Source organism: Varanus komodoensis, unplaced genomic scaffold, assembly GCF_004798865.1.
Source record: "Varanus komodoensis strain SLA01 unplaced genomic scaffold, ASM479886v1 scaffold2, whole genome shotgun sequence".
NCBI lineage: Eukaryota > Metazoa > Chordata > Lepidosauria > Squamata > Varanidae > Varanus > Varanus komodoensis.
Genome location: NW_025335568.1, coordinates 20,430,114 through 20,448,344, shown reverse-complemented (window position 1 = coordinate 20,448,344; position 18,231 = coordinate 20,430,114). Strand labels below are relative to the sequence as shown.

Genomic DNA, 18,231 nt, shown 5'->3' with positions numbered 1-18,231 from the left:
TGTATTCTAACATTTTATAAATAAAGGTTTTGCACAAATACTCCTGTTGTTCCAAGTGAAGTCATTGTCCTACAGTGCTCCTCCAAAATCTTAACCACTTGTTAGTCTTTTCCCAAACTTCTGCATAGTTCTGTCTGCCTTTTCTTCAGTCAAAGTTGTTAGATTGCTTTGTTTAATTTAGATGAGGGCTTTTCTCTTAAATCCCTCATCTGTTATAAAAGGACATGGACATTGGACACACTAGTTGCCTATATGCTGAGTCATATGAAGGGGTTCTTTGCTCACAGAAATGTATGTTGGGCTCAAGGAGATTCTGACTGGCCCAAGATCCATGGAGAATTTATGTGCTCATCTTTGCACACATCTGGTCTGTTCATACAGCTCTGAGGATTTTGAATGCATGCCCCCTCATGCATCTTTTCAACAAGTCATGGAGTTGTAGAAATGCAAGGAGGTCCTTTCCTGAATGTGGTGAATTGAGTGGTTTATGCTTGTAATGTATAACTTATTATCTTTCCACCATGCCTTTTTTTCCTGCAAGGAACCCAAGGCAGTTAACGTGGTCTTACGCCTCTCTATTTTTATCCTCACAACAGTCTTGTGAGGTAGGTTAGGCTGAGAGTAGGTGACCGGCCCAAGTCACCTCGTGAATTTCATGGCTGAACAGGGACTGGAACCCCAGGCTCCCAAGTCCCCAGTCCAGCCCTCCCACTATTACACATACTGGCTGTCATGGAATTGTTTTTTCACCTCAGTATCCTTACTAAAAAAAAACAAAGAAAGAGGGTTAACAAATGTATCAGTGGGCAGTGAAGATCAGAACTAATTGAGCAGGTCTGTTGCAGCCTCACCTGAAGAATTCCTCAGCAAAAAACAGTATTATGGATATCTCTATTGCTTCAGGAGTACAAAATTCACATTAGTAAATTACTATGTAACGGGTGGGAAATTGTGGTCCTCCAGATGTTTTGTCCCACCAATCCCATCATCCCCAACTATTTGTTGCATTGTATAATACAGATACAAATTGTAGAATGAAGCATCTACAATTCAAGTTGTCTATGCCCTGTGAATCGCTGATGACGTTGGATTGGAGCCAATGTAGGCATACCTAGAGAAAAAACATTGCAATCCATGGGGCTTCAGTTAGTGATGATGGACTTATGCCTTGAATTTCAGTGGGTTTATTCTAGGCAGGATGAAGTTTGAATCTGGCCCCTAATGTTCTCGTTGCTATCAAATATATGAATATTTGATGGCAATGAGGATCTACATATCTGAGGACCTAGATATCCATGCAATTTTTTTGTCATCCTGCCTGCATGGAAACAAGTCATTTGTAAAGCCCGTTCTCTGCAGGATAGCCAGTAAAACCATAACTATATTTAAAGTTATCTGGTAATTTTAGGCTACAGGTTTATACAGGTGCTGTTGCAATTTTGGAGCAAAGGAATTCTTGTGCAATACAAGGTTGAAGTATTCACTCAATCTTTTTATAGTGTCATCATAAATCTACAGTATTAAATTTAGTAAGCTGGTTATTCTGAACTTCTACTGCAGGTTATGCATCTAGCTTTCCCACGTTTCTTATAGCAACAGATTCACCACCACTTTCTGGTGGCAAAAGAATGTCACAAAGCCTCTCACAGAAAATGAATTTTGCTTTGTTTACAATAATCTCTGGAAGAAAACTATTGTTCTGAGTGTACTGCCTTGGATGATGCTTTCAATGTATTCAATTTATTTGGTACATCGTGCTTCTAAAGAAAAATGGATGGGAAGTCTTAATCCTAGATAAGGAAGGCAAAATTATATAGTCTGAGGCAAAACTGTCTGACTCAGTGTTAACAAAGAGCATGTAGATTTCCTGTAGGGACATTGATTTTCAGAACGTTTTGTCTATTCTGAGATAAAGCAGTTAGGCTTTATAAAGAACTGAATTTTATCTGTTCCTAGGACTTAGCATGCATCAAGATCTGTAGCCCCTCCCCACCATCTGGTTCAGCAAACGATTAGCTGATCACTACCACTGCATTTTGTACAAAATCTTAAAATACTGGAGTATGCATTGCTAAAACCTACTCACTTCTCAGCGAGGAATGGGTGAACCTGTCCAGCTCAATTTCATTCAGTTCTCAGTTTTCTTCTCTAAAGTTTGTTCTGTATCAATTCTATACTGTATTGTGTCAAAAAAAAGTCTCCATGGAAAATGTGCTCAAATTTTATGCCCAGATATTTTTTAAAAACTGCATTTGCTGTATGCCTTTTTGAAATTAAATATTTATAATGTTTCTCTTGCAAATGATACTGCGATCTTCTGAAAGATCTTCTGGTTTGATTTTTGCTCAACCAAGTGTGAATTTGAGGTGACCCAGGCAAAGTGTTGGGAGTTTCACACAGCTTTGCTAGTAGGCTGAGACCTGAGCCAGGGAGGTCAAAATATCGGGCCAGTTGAAGGGAGTGTGCCCATCGCTGCCAGTAACCTTTTTGCATCAGCAAATGCAATAGCAGCAGTGCTCCACCACAGAGGGCAGGAAACGGTGGTGGTGATAGCTGCCTAACCTGGTGGCTGATCAATGAGATATAGCTGCAGTACCAATTCCCCTGATCTCGGTCCTCCATCTGTTGCCTGAGACAAGGGTGTACAACTGTTGGGAGGATAACCAAGACTTGATGCGTTTTTCTTCATCGTAATTGTAAAGATGAATCGCGTAAATCCAGGCTAGGGCCAACTCTTGCATGAGACAGGGTGAGACCATCCTACTGTTCAAAGTTTCTTACTAAGCAGCATCTACCTCATGGGTTACAAGGCTGGTTTCTCTTCATGGTGCATCCATGGAAATGCAGCCAGGGCTGCAACAACACAATCTGAACTGCCATAGTTCATGCTTATTCATAACAAGTTCAACTCTACTTGACAGTGTTTATGAACTCCATCTTCCCAGTCTGGCAATTGATCAAGACAAGAAATGCAATATGCTGGCTAAATATTAAACCTAGTGTTTGGTTTATACACTTCAACAGTAACTCTGATTCTAGTTATATTATTCTGGTTGCATTGGAGGGGTTTAAATACTGCTACAGTTAACTGAACATTGTCCTACTTCGTCCTGCTATTGCTTCCGTGGAAGCTGTTTGAAGCTTTTCATTCTTGCCATATGATGCAGGTCCTCACTAGATGGCAGTATATACACTGTTGCAACTGTAATGAATCAAACTCAAAAATAATTTGGCAATTTACTACAAATCCCAGCATGCTTTCTGAAAAACATGCAACTGCCTCCTGGGCAAAGGTCTTCACAAAGTGTCTTTCCTGAATTCCTTCGGTAAGTTTGTTTTTCTGTTTACCTTTTTTGTTAGTTATAAGTAACAATAATCTCTCAAATGTGTCCAGCAGTTTGGCTTTCATGAATGAGGATTCAGTTGCAGCTCTCAGCATCTTTAGCATATAGAGCTAGCTTGGACGTATCTCTGCCTTTTTATGTTTTTAACATGTGAGAAACCAAAGCAATCATCATGCCAAATGCATACGCATTTGCTTCTGCAGTATTTTTCAGCAGATATTTCAGAAGCTACTCCAAAAGTTGTGCATCTTCTCTTATGCAATATACATGAATAGGCATTGTTTTCTGGTTTATTGTGAAAAAGTTCCTGTGTCGAGAATAGAGAGCCTACTCCTAGACGTTCTTAAAGCAAGTGCAGCCAACTAGTGGAAGAGGGGTTGGGAACTTGACCAGTGGACCTGCTCCAACCAGATCAGGTTTTAGGTGTTGTTAACTGATAAAATGTATATATGGAGATAAAACTAAATGGGGATTAAATGGAATTTAGTATGTTGAACCAAAGCATAAGTTGTATTTGGTTTATTTCAGGGGGCTCCTAAAAAGTGAAGAAACAGGCAGATCTGTTCAAGACATTATAAAACAGTAAGTTGTGCAATTATATATCACCTATTCTTCCTGATTATAATTCAATGAAGTTATGTATAGCTGCAAAGATGTGAAGAGCAAAAAAGAAATATACTTGCCAAATAAACCATGTGAATTATTTATTTATTTATTTATTTAGTAAGCTTCTATGCCGCCCCATTTGCCGAAGCCGAGGGGCGGCTCACAACAATAAATAAATACACAACCATATAAAACAATATAATTGGAGATGTCCTGGCCATAGATATAAAATCAATAAATAATATTAACAATTAAAATGACGTTTAAATAAAAAGGTCTTGGCCTGGCGCCGAAAAGCAAATAACGATAGCGCCAGGTGGACCTTTCTGGGGAACGCATTCCATAGATTGGGTGCCACCGCAGAGAAAGCCCTCCTCCGGGTACTCACCCTCCTAATGTCCTTCACAGAGGGCTCCCGGAGAAGGGCCTCTGCCGCCGATCTCAATTTAATTGGCCATATAAATTGTCTGCTAACATCAGCAGATCATCTCCATAAATATTAGGGTATACAAAATGCTATGCAAGTGTCTTGAAATGAATTGCACAAATGGTTCTATAATCAATGTAAAACATAACATAGGTTTCCTACAACTGCTCCTTCCAGTGAAGCAGCTTTGGCATTTTAGACCCTGGACTTCATGGTCTTGTAGGGGCCCTGTTTAAGTGGCTGCTCGTATTACTTCAGTTACGAAGCACACAGACGACATTTCTCTTGAAAGGGCTTCAACTACCATCCACGTACGAAAACTGCTTCTGCATTCCTTATGTTTGAGCAACAGCAGCAGAAAAACTGTTCTCCAAACTTGCTCAAAGTGGTTTTTTATATCCAATTCCAGTTTTGTGTTTATAAGCTCACTGAAATCACAGTGCTGTTATAATTACTGGAATGAAATGGCGCTTGTTTCTGCATCTGACATTCTTGGTGGTCCTTTGGGAGCCCTCTGGACTTTGGAGTCCTGGATTTGGGCTCAAGATCCAGTCCAAGCCGCACCAGCGGTTCCATCGGAACTGGTGCCTATTAATTAGATGCTACAACCTGTTTGAAATCACCTACAGGGTACGCAATGGGGCGACTTGATGGGAAAGTAATACTGCTGTCTGCTGCAGCCCAAGGAATTGGCCGAGCCACGGCCCTGGTAAGTCTGCAAATAATTTCCTCTTGGTGGAGAGGGGTGAGGGGACTGTGTAATTTGTTTCCTAAAGCAGCATGGCCCTAGCCCTGCCTTCATGGGGAGCAGGAAGCAGCCATGGAGGAATAACTATTGATCGTTTTGTTTCAAAGGCTTTTGCCAAGGAAGGAGCTGAGGTCATTGCTACAGACATCGATGAAACCAAACTCCGAGAACTGGAAGGCCATCCAGGTATGTATTTCCTTGAGTTATCTGGAACTAGAGTGCTTTGAGGGAGGAGATGGCTCAGCAGGATGCCTTCTGTGAGCCTCTTTCCTACTGCTCAGCTTGCTTGCCCACTCTGCCACCCAAAGACAGAGGGTGGTGACAGTGGTACTTTCTGGTGCGATTTGCCTTTCCCCTGTGGGCAGCAGCTGGGGCAAGGCAACGTGCAGGTGGGGAGGGAAAGCAACTGAGCACCCTTGCCCTGCTCACTCACGGCCATCTCTCTGGCAGACCGTGGAGGTCAAGCCCCAGGAGACAGCAGAGAGGGCAGGTGAGTAAGCCAGTCACAGGGGCAGCTGCTCCTTATTGTCACTGCTTGCCATGCCAGGCAGGTATACAGCATGACAGAGCACTGCACCCACAAGAAGCCATGGGTCCTGGGCCTCAGCAGCTGCTTGAGGGTACTAGACCTTTAGGAGTGGTCTCCTAGATCCAAGTCAACTGGATCATCCCTTCCATTGTGCTCACTTCCTGGCGTGGGGAGTGGGGGAGAATTCCTGAAAATGGTGAGGCTTGCCTGTATCGGCTATTGCTATACATTTAGTCTTTAACATTGTTTGCTGGAACATTTTCTATTAATTTCTCCCTTCCCTAGCCTCCAACAAATGCTAAAGCAGTTAACCTGAACCTTTTCAGAGCACAAATGAGCTTGAACCAAAGATTCAAAGAATACACATGCTCTTTCTCTCTGTGTGTCCATATAATGCCTTCTAGAAGCATTTACACACACCCCTTTGACTTTTCCACATTTTGTTGTGTTACAGCCTGGAATTGAAATGGATTTAATTGACACTTTTGCTAAGAAGTACACAAGATGCTCAACACTATGAAGGTGCAAAATATATTTATTGTGGCACAAAGGTTAACTTGTTAGCTACCTAAGTATTCACTCCCTTTACCATAACATGCTTGAATAAGTTCTGGTGCAACCCACTGCCTCCAGAAATCACGACTGTAAGTAAAGCAGTCCACCTGTGTGCCATTCCAGTACCACATGATATCAGATTAAATACACCTGTTTCTGAATGGTCCCAGGTGAGCATCATGAAGACCAAGGAACTATCAAAACAATTCTGTGATGAAATTATGCAGAAACACCAATCAGGATTGGGTTATTAAAAATCCAAACTCTGAACATCCATTAATACAAAATGGAAAGAATGTGGCTCTGCCTAGAGAAGCTCATCCACCAAAATTCAGTGCCTCAGTAAGGAGAGCATTACCTAGAGGAAACAAGCAACCAGCTGATGGCAACTTAAAGGATCTGCAGAGATAGGCAACTGAGCTGGGCAACACCGTCCATGGGATAACTATTACTAGGACGGTCCACAAAGAGGGGCTTTATAGAGGAGTGGTGAGGAGAAGCCCGTTACTGAAACAACCCATATCAGTGCTCATTTGCAGTTTTCCAAAAGGCTTGTGGGAGACACAGCAAACATGGCAAAATGTTGTCTGGTCTGATGAGACTAGACCTGAACTTGTTGGCCTAGCTTGCAAAACACAATGTGTGGCACAAGGCCAACAGAGCTCATTTCTCTGGGGATGCTATCCCCACAGTGAAGCTTGGTGATGGCAGCATCTTGTTCTGGGGATGCTTTTCCTCAGTAGGGATTGGGAAGCTCATCAGCAAGATGCAGGAAGACCAACAAAAAGCAATTCTAGGGGAAGAAGACCTGATTCAGTCTGCTGGGGACCTGCCACTGGGGCAGAGGTTCACCTCTGGAAGGGACCATGATCCTAAATGCACAGCCAAAGTAACACTGGAGTGGTCTCAGAACAAGAACCTGAATGGTTCAATCAGAGTGAGGACCTCAGTCTGACTATAAATCTGTGGCAAGACTTGGACGTTGCTGGTCACTGGCAGTCCCCCCTGCCCCGCCGCCCCGGACAGAGCTGGAGCAGTTTTGCCTGAAGAATGAGCAAACCTTGCAGCATAGAAACCTACTCAGGAAGACTTACAATTGTGATTGCTGTAAAAGGTGTTTCTTCTGAGTATTGATATGGGGAAATACTGATGCAACCAACAAAGACTGATTTCTTTTTGTTCACTTAACTTTTGAGCCACAATAAAAAATAACCTGCACCTTCACAGTGTTGTGTATCTTGTGTCTATCAGCTGGTAACAATGCCAATTGAATCCATTTTAATTCCAGGTTGTAACACAGCAAAACGTGAAAAAGTCGAAGAGGTGACTACTTCTGCAATGCATGCTTTGTCATCAGCATTATTCATAACATTTTAGCTGTAGCTTTTTAGCTGCAGGCAGCTGGGTGTGGATTTTGAAAAATATATTTGGGCTTTGAAGTGCATAGGAAATCATTCCTAGTACTTTTGTGAGTCATCTGTCTTTGTGGCTTACCTGGGGAAATATACTGTTTGACAGTAAACTACCTTTCCAGTGTTTTTGTGCAAAACTGAATGTATAGCAATAAAAATCAGTGTACTGGGATCTGTGGAGAGCCCCCACAGGCAGGAGAAACCCTCCTCTTTGTAGCCAACCTCCACTCTTAGAGGGCTATGAGAACAAGGCTGGATAGGGCCCTGCTCATGTATTTACTAGGCCTAAATGGGGCTACAGAAGTTAGAAAAAGCCCTTATCTGGATGGTGTGTAGTTCCTTTTGGTGGTGGTGGGGAACTTGGATGCATTCATTCACTTCCAGCTTGAGCCTGCAGTCAAATTAGGAACGATCCCAGTTGGTAACCTGCAGACTTTCTCTCTTCTGTGGATCTTTCTTTGCAGCCTGCTGGGCTGAATGAAAAACACAGTAGCCCACTCTTCCTGGTTAAATGCCAAAAGGAGTGGGGGGTTACATCATTTGCCTCTCAAAAGACCTGCTGTAATGGAAGATGAAACAGTTTTAGCGGGTTTCTTGATATGGACAATTCAGCTGCCTGGATTTTTGGGCTCTCCTTGTGGGGTGGCTATGGGCTAGTGCTTCCAGGATTCCAAATTTACCATCCCATCACTAAGCAGAGCATGTTGGGAGGGGGTCTTTATGCCTTCCCTCCTCAGTTGTGGCCCCTTGCACAAAAAACCTCTCCCCCTCACATGCCTAATAAACCCCCATCCCACTGACACTAACAGGAGAACATGAACATGCTGTGGATTTCATTCTTCCTGGTGCATCTTTCCCATTTGTTTTCATAAACAGCACAGGGGAAATATGTGATCCACAGCCAAATTCAAGGTATTATGATATGAGTTACATGCATGCTCCAGACAGGTTGCCCAGATACAAAAGGAGACAGGGCTGCTGTGCTTTTAAGAGTTGTGTAGAAGTGAGCATTTTGGCAGTTGCAGTTCAGTCTGAGGCTACGCTGCTAAAATTCCCTCTTCTACACTGCTGCATTGTAACTGGCCACCTGAACTCCAGATGTGGCTGCAAGGGGAGAACGGGTGAATCCCATATTTGTATTTTCCAAGTGAAGCTTAAAAAGGATGCGAGGATTGCTTGTGGGGCCAGCCAGTATGATCTCTTTCTGTGTTTTGGTCTCTTCTATACTCATACTTACATGCAGAAAAAACTTGTTATACTTCCTTTATCATACGAATATCTCAATTCATACTGCAGCATATTTTACGTAAATATTTTTAACAGGCATTCAGGTTCGGGTGCTGGATGTCACCAACAAAGAACAAATTGAAAATCTGGCCAAGGAAATAAAAAGAATTGATGTTCTTTGTAATATTGCAGGGTAAGATATGGCTGTCAGACTTTTAGCTGCTTTTCCTTGTGCTATATTTCTTGTGGTAGAAACTAATACACTTTTAAAAAAAATCAGCCTGATCTTGCTTTTCCTACAGCTGGTCTCATTCATAATATTTACATTTAGCTTGGTAATACTGCAGCATAGCACATTCCCAAACTCTGTTCTGTGCCCATTTCCTTATGCTCTTAAGGTGCAATCCTATGTATATCTAGATTTTGAAAATAAAAGAAACTTAAACTCCCAACGTGCCCTTTTCAGCTATGGCTTTTTTGTGCCTAAACACATAAGACTGCATGTTTAACCACACTGAGAGCCACATTTCGATACGATGTTAAATGTGTTGTCGCATTTAATGTGTCAAGTTTTTTCTTCTTCTAAATATTTTTCCATACATCTTTTGTACTAGGTTTGTCCATCATGGGACCATTTTGGATTGTGAGGAAAAGGACTGGGATTTCACAATGAATATTAATATTCGCAGCATGTATCTGATGATTAAAACTTTCCTGCCTAAGGTGAGACTAACCTTTCTCTCCAACTTTGAGATGGGAAGTTCAGTGTGTGAACAGCAGAAGGCTGTTTTAAGGAAAGCAAAGGAGGGAGAGGCAAGCTGTACTCATATTTAGCTTTTGTATGAGCCTTCCAACATTCATCATGCTTCATCTGTCTCGTATTTAAGGCAATGCATCACAATCCTAGGAATCACCCTATAAGGGAAGCCAATATTATTGCCCCCCATAACACAGATGGGAAGACTGAGGCGAAGCAAAGCTTGATTGGGGCTCCCTAGTAGGTTAGAGTGGCAGAGGTGACATTCAAACTGGGGACTAATTAATATACTAATTAAAGACTAATTAATCTTTTAGTAGCCAGTACACTACAACCTTTGTACTGAAAGGGGAAGTAAAAAAAACTGTACTCATTGGTCTGAATCAAAATGAAGGGAACTAAATTAAATAATTCCAATTTATTTATTTTCTTGAATATAACTGGGGAATTTGATCCCAGGAATGCTCTATGAAGCCTATTGCGAACTGCATATTTGTGAAGTATAATTGCCTTATTAGTGTGTTTCCTCGTCTCCAGATTCAGTTTAAAAATTCTATATTGCCATTTACTCTGGCCTCCTGATTAATAGCAATTAATTGGTCCGGATACTTCAACTGGTGCAAAATAGAGCTGCCAGGCTGCTGACGGGGACTGGGCATTATGTTCACATGATTCCAGTCCTCTGTCAGCTTCACTGGCTCCCCATTGAAGTCCCAATTCAAGGTGTTGGTGATGACCTATAAAGCCCTAAACGGCTTGGGTCCTGGTTACCTGAAGGAGCACTTACATCCATATACGCCCGCCTGCCCGCCCCTTGAGATCAGCGGGAGAGGCCCTTCTCTGGGAACCCTCCATGAAGGAAATTAGGAGGGTAAGTACTCAGAGGAGGGCTTTCTCTGCGGTGGCGCCCAATCTATGGAATGTGCTCCCCAGAGAGGTCCGCCTGGCGCCGTCGTTATTTGTTTTTCAGCGCCAGGCCAAGACCTTTTTATTTAAACGTCATTTTAATTGTTAGCTTTATTTATTGATTTTATAGTTTTGGCCAGGACATCTCCAATTATATTGTTTTTATATGTTTAATATGGATTTATTTATTGTTGTAAGCCGCCCCGAGGCTTCGGCGAATGGGGTGGCATTAGATGCTTACTAAATAAATAAATACATAAATACATAAATGCTTGTCTTTATTTACTCAACCTGACCCACTAATGTATTTTATGAAATAGATATTTTAAAGAACCTCCTCGTCTGGAACAACTTCCCATTCTTTATGTTGGGATGGTCTCTCACATAGTGGTAGAACATCTACTACAACTAAATATTGCCAAAACATATGATTTAAAAAGGATTTGTGGTATTATACTTCCAGTAATTGGCTGACATAGACAAACTCTTCTTAAGGAGACATGGTGGTGTCCAATAAATATGGAAGACACATTTTTGTTGAATAAGACATCATCTGTTGTCCACTGAAATTTCAGGTATCAGTTCTAGTGCCATAGTCTGCCACTTGGACCCTATAGGACATTCCAGTTCAATATCCCAAACGACTATGCAAAGGGCTTGACTGCTAGCACAGGGATGAGATGAATTGCCTGCAGGACTTCCCTTTGTATATTATATTAAACCTTTTATGGTCCTCATAGAATACTGACAAGGATGCTGACAATGAAATTTTTAATGAAAGGCAGTACAGAAAAACTGCAAACAACAAATAAATGAATGATAATGATATTTCCTGCCTAAATAATAATGTTCCAAGCATCTGAAAAGTCAAACCCTATCTTCGAATCTGTAATGTGAAACTGAAGTTCCATCTTGGTCTTGAGACACCATCGAGTCTTTTGCCATCATAACATATTATCTTTGGATTTTTTTCAAGATGCTTGAGCAAAAATCTGGAAACATTATCAACATGTCTTCTGTGGCATCCAGCATCAAAGGTCAGTAACTAGTCATAGAGTTTTTACTGTATCTACGTACTGAGGTGTGCATATATGTGTTCGAATGGATCAAGGCTGTTCATATTGGATGTGTGGTCTGATCTTTTTGGGACTGACTATAGTCAGGTATTAATTTAAGGGCCATTTCATGCGATTCTTCCATGGTGAGTATCATTATCCATGCCTAGAATGAGCCATTGCAGTATTGTGCTTAGTGTGCAGAACTGGGACTCAAGATATCCAGTTTCTAGTTCCTGCATCGCCATGTACCAAACTGGGTACTTCGGGTGACTCTAAGCCTAACTTACTTCACAGGCTGTTGCTGTGAGGACAAAATGGAGAGGAGGGGGCCATGTAAATAGCCTTGAGTACCTTGCAAGAGGAAGAAAAGTAGGGTTTAAAAGTAAATAATAGAAAACGTATGTGTTATTCTGTACTGCATGGGCACTGAGAGAATTTCATTCTGGAAACAACTGTTGGTTTTTTGTTGGGTATCTACAGCAAAGAAGGCACAACATGGGACAATACAATACCACCTTGATAACTTTTTAGCAGATAAGATAGTATAATAAATGCAAATAAATAAAAAAATGCATGCTGTTTCTGATAGCAGTATAAGAAGTAAGGTGCTGTCAGCCTCAGTACAGCTCCAGCTGAGCTTTGTCCTACAGATCAACTTAGTCTTGACCCAGATCTTTAGACCCAGAGCTGCTCTCTGAAATCATCCATTGTAGCCCATGCATTTGTACTCTGGAAAGGATCCTGCAGCATCACCAGGTGTATCGAAAGTTGTACCCAAGCCAGCTTGGATACATCTGTAGAGATGGAGCACTTACAACACAGACTTAAATATGTTTATATAGGCTAACCACATTTTTAAAGGGACAGGTATCTTGCATCTTTAATAGGGGTACACAAGCAAGAATTTCAGCAGATGAGGCATGCATGACCAGTTCCACCTGAGGAAATCCCTTCTTTACACACTTATTAAATGTACAAGCACACTCTCCTCTTATAAAGCTTTCCATCCCAGCTAAACTTTTCAGAATACTCCAACTGACATTTTCTGAGTAATGAGAACTACCCCTCCCTCCTATTTGTAGCATATTGAAACTGTGGAAGAGCGTGCCAGAGGCAAAATGAGATGAATTCCAAAATCTATAAGAAATAGAAAAGTTAGACAGAAATAAAGCTGCTGCAGAAACCAGAATAATAACAATTAGGCTTTTCTATTCCACTCTTTGGCTACTACTCAATAGGCAAAGCTCTCTGGGTGGTTCACAACAACAGATAAAATACAATAAAAATGCAATGCAGAACACAATAACATTTAAAACATAATAAAATACAAAATGTAAAAGCTAAATTTTGAAAACTACAATAGTTTACAGAAATTAAGTCACAAGCTCTGTTAAACAGTTCATATAATGCTCCAATGTAATAGAAAACTAATTAAATGTCTTGCCATAGATGACAGTGTTAACTTGCTGCTGAAAGGTATTAAAGCTGACACCAGGCAGTTCTCCATGGGGCGTTCCATTAAAAAGGTCTTTCTCCTGGTTGCCACCAAACAAGCTCCCTTCAGAGATGGCAGTTGGAACCAGGCCCCAGATTAATTGTACTGTCCAGGTAGATTGCAGTTGCGAGATGCATTCCACAGGTATTGTGGTCCCAAGCCTTAGGGCTCTATTGGCTTGAGCCTGGACCCTCCCCAGTTCTAGTCCAACACTCTGCATCACGTTAGCACTCAGTGCAGCAGGCAACATTCTCATGGGCACAGAATGGGGAAAACACAAAGTTGTGTTGATGAAATTAGCATTAAAAAATATTTTAAAGGGATTGCTAGTACATGGGTAATTGCATCCTTTAGAGAAGATAACAAAACAGTGGTGTAGAGCATCTCAAGCTTAATGACAGAGGAAGATGGCTTAAATGCCAAGTGTTGTTTTCGGTTCTAGAGTACCCGAATAGGTCTTCTTTTCCTTTAGTGCAGTTCAATTCCTGCAGAATAATAGTTCCTGTTCTTTCTCAGGAGCTGTTAACAGGTGTGTCTACAGCACCTCAAAGGCAGCAGTTATTGGTCTCACCAAATCCATAGCTGCTGACTTTGTTGGAAAAGGAATACGATGCAACTGTGTTTGTCCTGGTAAGTAACTTTCCATGATCTCAGTCTTCTCTGCCTGTGGGATAGTGCAAAGGAGCAACAGCTCTGCAATTTAAGGGTGACGGTTCCTCCCAGCCTATTTTATTTTGCTCTGTTAATCCAGGAGTTCAAAAAAGTGCAGCCTGTGGGCTACACGTACCCTGACAAGTCATTTCTTGTGGCTTGCTGGACCTTCTTGAATATGCCCTTTTATATCCTTAATCATCCCTGATCTCTCATCAGAGATCAAAGTACATGATTCACTTATATCCAATGAAAGATCAGAGAAAACCTAGGGATTCCTCTGCAAGTGCTAACACACTGCTGAGGAAGTAGTTTTTGCTAGTGCAAGCAAAGGAATCTCATGGGAGGTTGGAGATAAAGACTGCTAGCAAGGAAATTCCCAGACATAGACGTGAGGGTGTTTGTGCATTTGCAGCCTCATGGCGTTGCCCAGTGTGGCCCGCGGGAGCAAAGGCAGTGTGCATCCCTAGGACAGCGAATGAAGCTAAGATTTGGATAATGCAGTCAGAAGAGATTCTTGAGTGCTTTCGCAGAAGCATATCAAGAGAGAAGCTGCTCCTCAGGTAGGGATTGCCCACGTAAATTAAGCTTCCCATGTGTTGAACATTTTTGTGGAAAACAGAATTTCAGCATATATGAAAGGATCAAAGGTCATATCATCAAATCTCTGGAGATCATGTTTTGTGGGTACCCCTTGATAACATCACCACAAGGGCATTGTATTAAAGTAAGATTTTTCCCAGGTAAAACTTTAGTTAGAGGATCCATGTGTGTTCACATGCAACATGGTGGCAATTAATGTTTGGACATATTTTTAGGCACCGTTGACACGCCTTCTCTGCAGGAGAGGATCCAGGCCAGCCCTAATCCAGAACAGGTAATCAATCTTATTTCATACGATTTCATAAGATATGATGAAGAAACACCCGTAGCACCTAGTTCTGATAAGCCTGCTCCATAATATACCACTTTTGCCATGAAAAGTATATTTGTGTGGAGGGGGAATTATCTTGAAGCCCACAGAATGCAGACCATCCTTAATGGGCAGTCTTTGCTGTCCTGGTTATCTGTGGAGAAAAGTCCTCTTCGTTTGTGCTCAGTCATCAGCACTGCACACACGTAATTTGCTGGGGAGAGAGGGCTTCTGTTTCCTGTCACTGGCTGCTGCTTTTCTTACGTGTGTAGCCTCACTGAGAGCCCTGTCACTGGCCTGACCATTAGGTGCAGTGAGAGAGCCTCTTTAGGCAGCTGATATTGGGATGTCTTGAAAGGTCAGTAAAGAGCTACTTTTTAAGTTTTTCTTCTTAACATTATAATAATATGAGCCATTTTTCCCAGGCACTGAAAGACTTTCTGGTGAGGCAAAAGATGGGCAGGCTGGGTAATGCTGAAGAAATTGCCCACCTCTTTGTGTATCTGGCTTCTGAAGAAGTAAGTTCTTTGGATCAGCTGTCATGTTGTTTGAATGTTTGCTTCCTTAACTGGATCCACTAGCCAGCTGCTGCTGCTTATATCCAGGGTTTTTAATCTGGAGCAAGCAATGCATGCAAGTTGAAGGGTATTACATCCCAAATTATACCTGGACACTCATATTTAGGCTAGCACAACTTTTCAAAAACTCTTCCCACCCTCTTCGCACCAAGCTAAATGTGACACTATTTCTGTACTTGGCAATTGTATGAATGGCTTTTAAGAGTTAAATGCAAGGTATGAAGACCCTAGTTCAAATCTGGCAAGATGAGTTGGTGCTACATCTGATGGTAGATGGAGAAATCCTCATAGGGAATGGGAATGGGCCCACAGTAAGCAATCCAGAAAACTTGAAAATGGCAAGATACTGCTTTGCCATTAGAAGGTAAAGTTTATGTAGCATGGCTGAGACAGACTCCTGGCTCTGTATTAATAGAAAAACCATATGAGCCAGTGAGGATGTTGTCAGCATAATGTGATTCACCCCTTATTTTCCCTTGCAAGCCTGCAGGATAAATCAAATAGCATGTGCTAAATGTATCATAGTAGCACATGAGGAACCATGTCATGTGGAATTTATCAATTCACTGTCCCAATGAATCCCATGGAAAATGGCTTAACTTGTCCTCTGAGGTCATACAGAAGGCCAGTCTCCCCCAACCTGGCACCCTCCAGATGTCTTGGGCTTAAGCTTCCATCAGCATGGCCAATGGTCCATGCTGATGGAATTCAAAAGATCCGGATGGCACCAGCCTGGGAAAGGTTGATCTTGAATAAAGATGCTTAAGTGCATAACAGGGCCTCTGACGTGTAAATGTAATCCTTAGCACATCACAAGATGATTTCTTCCGTACTCTGGTAATGAAAATAATGGTTTTGTGGCCCCTAGCTATTACTTGAGGAGGCACAGAATTGATCAGATTCCCAGTACTCTGACTTTGGAGCTGGGAATCGTGGCTCCTCCCCTATGCACTTGCAGCTGGCATGGAAAGAACCCCCTCTCTTGCAAAAAAAAAAATCCATTAGGCAGTATATTTTCATTTATTGTGATTAAAAAGCACCTGTGGAATCTGACTAACTTCTGAAAAAAGCTGCTACTACTTTGATCAAAACTCTATTTCTGGTACTTTGCCCTGAATGCCACATTCTCTCACTTTGTTTCAGTCAGCATACATGACTGGCAATGCATGCATCATTGATGGCGGCTGGAGCATGTGACTTGGCACCTGAGCAGAAACTCCATCCACTTTCTTTGGATTCTGGAAGACCAAAAGAAGGAGCTGCTTGCACTCTTAATAATCGGAGCCTTATTGACTAAAATGTGAGATACAGGGGAGGGCTGATTGTCAAGTACCTCCTTGACCAAGCTGGTACCCACCAGATGTTGGACTGTAAGTCCCAAAATTTCCAAACTGTGGAAGTTGCAGCCCAGCACATCTGAAGGGCACCAGCTTGGGGAAGGTTGAGCTCTCTGACATGTGCTAATCTTTTCCTGTGAAAGTCATGCTGCATGATGGGTTGGATCCTGTCTTAATCATACTTAGAGTAGTCTACTGAAATCAATGGGACAAGTAAGTCATAACTAACTTAACTTCCACTGCTATCAGTGGGTCGACTGTAAGCACAACTAAGGCTGGAGCCAGTGCCATAAATATGCATGTTGCATATCTGTTTCTTACTTGTTCTGCCCAGTCTGAACATCTTCACTCAAGGTGCTCTTCAGAATAACAAGACCAAAAGCAGCCAAAGCAAAAAAATTTGTCCTTGGACAGGGAGGGTGGTGAAATACTTCACCCAGTTAATACAGTCATTTTCTTGTCACCATCAAAATGTGATAACAGAACCCTTCCATTGACTTCAAGCATACCATCTCTAACACACGCCTGGAGGGGGGAGGGGGGCAGCACTTTCCTAGTTTAAAGCTCGGGTGTACAGTCACTTAGTTTCAAGTGAGGAAGAGCAGTTAGGTGCTAAACTATGCACAATGAGAGCTATCATTTTGTGATGGACGTTATAGTTTGTTTTTTTCTTTTTGTTCCTTGGAAGATATATATTCCCTCTTTCCCTCCAGAAGAATACAAATAACCAGATTTTAAGCAATGTTTGTTAAGGTGGGTGAACAAAGTTACCTACAAAGCTAAGATGGGTATACTTATTCATCACTGAAATGGGACTTTCAGAAATATGATGCTAGAGCATTAGATCAAACTACTTTTCTGGAGTACTCCAAAGAACATTAGAAGCACTGTGCTGGAGCAGGCCAAGGTGCCTTCTTTTCACCCAATAGCCAACCAGCTGTTCACAGGATCCCAGAATCAGGACATGAGGGCAAAATAATCTCCCACCCCAAGTCCTCCAGCGACTGGTGCAGGCATACCATCTCTGATACTAGAGGCAGCATATAGCATCAGGACTAGTAGCCACGCATAGCCATCCTCCAGTAATGCCTCCAATACCCTACCAATGCTACCAATAAAACACAAATTTTCTTAGTTTTGTTTATGTGTCCTTATTTTGTTGCTAAATGTTCTCATTCATATGTAAGCATTAGGTGACAGTCCCATACCTGTACCATATGAGCCCAAAAAGGTTGGAGTGTTTCACACAAGTGTGGAATGCACACAGCAAATGATATATTCTGCTAGGCCAAAGTGAGGAAATTTAGCTTCCTGATGAAGTTTAAGGGCAAACATTATCTTTTTATTTCACCACAATTTTTCAGGGTTGATAGTGCAAACAAAAGAGAAAAGCTCTGATTCTATAAATGTGTCAAGAGCCAGGGCTGCCTGGTCTGTGTCTGAGAAACTCCCGTGCTCAGGGTCTCCTCCCACCAGCTGTACATCTTGATTATTCCCAGGAACTGCATGTCCACCTGGGGAGTATGGCCTTGAGATAAGCACCTCTGCTTCTCTTGTTTCTTGTGCCTTGTTTCATGGCCCACATTCCCGGGCTGCCTCCCATTCTGCTTCACATTCTGATTCTGATGAATCCCAGCCTGCAGTCCTCGAGAACAAGCATCCAAAGCAGTCTTCCTTCTCTCTCCCAA

The 18,231-nt window shown here is 42.0% G+C and overlaps 1 protein-coding gene across 1 annotated transcript; it reads left to right on the top strand.

Moving 5' to 3' along the window:
* Window positions 1–3,270: 3,270 nt before the first annotated feature.
* Window positions 3,271–17,660, top strand: BDH2 (3-hydroxybutyrate dehydrogenase 2). Its single transcript, XM_044428809.1, has 11 exons — window positions 3,271–3,326; window positions 3,873–3,926; window positions 5,007–5,086; window positions 5,233–5,311; window positions 8,945–9,041; window positions 9,463–9,571; window positions 11,488–11,548; window positions 13,581–13,694; window positions 14,534–14,592; window positions 15,054–15,146; window positions 16,350–17,660. The coding sequence occupies exons 3-11, from the start codon at window positions 5,015–5,017 to the stop codon at window positions 16,401–16,403; spliced, it is 738 nt and encodes a 245-aa protein (XP_044284744.1). The 5' UTR covers window positions 3,271–3,326; window positions 3,873–3,926; window positions 5,007–5,014; the 3' UTR covers window positions 16,404–17,660.
* The last annotated feature ends 571 nt before the right edge of the window (window positions 17,661–18,231 follow it).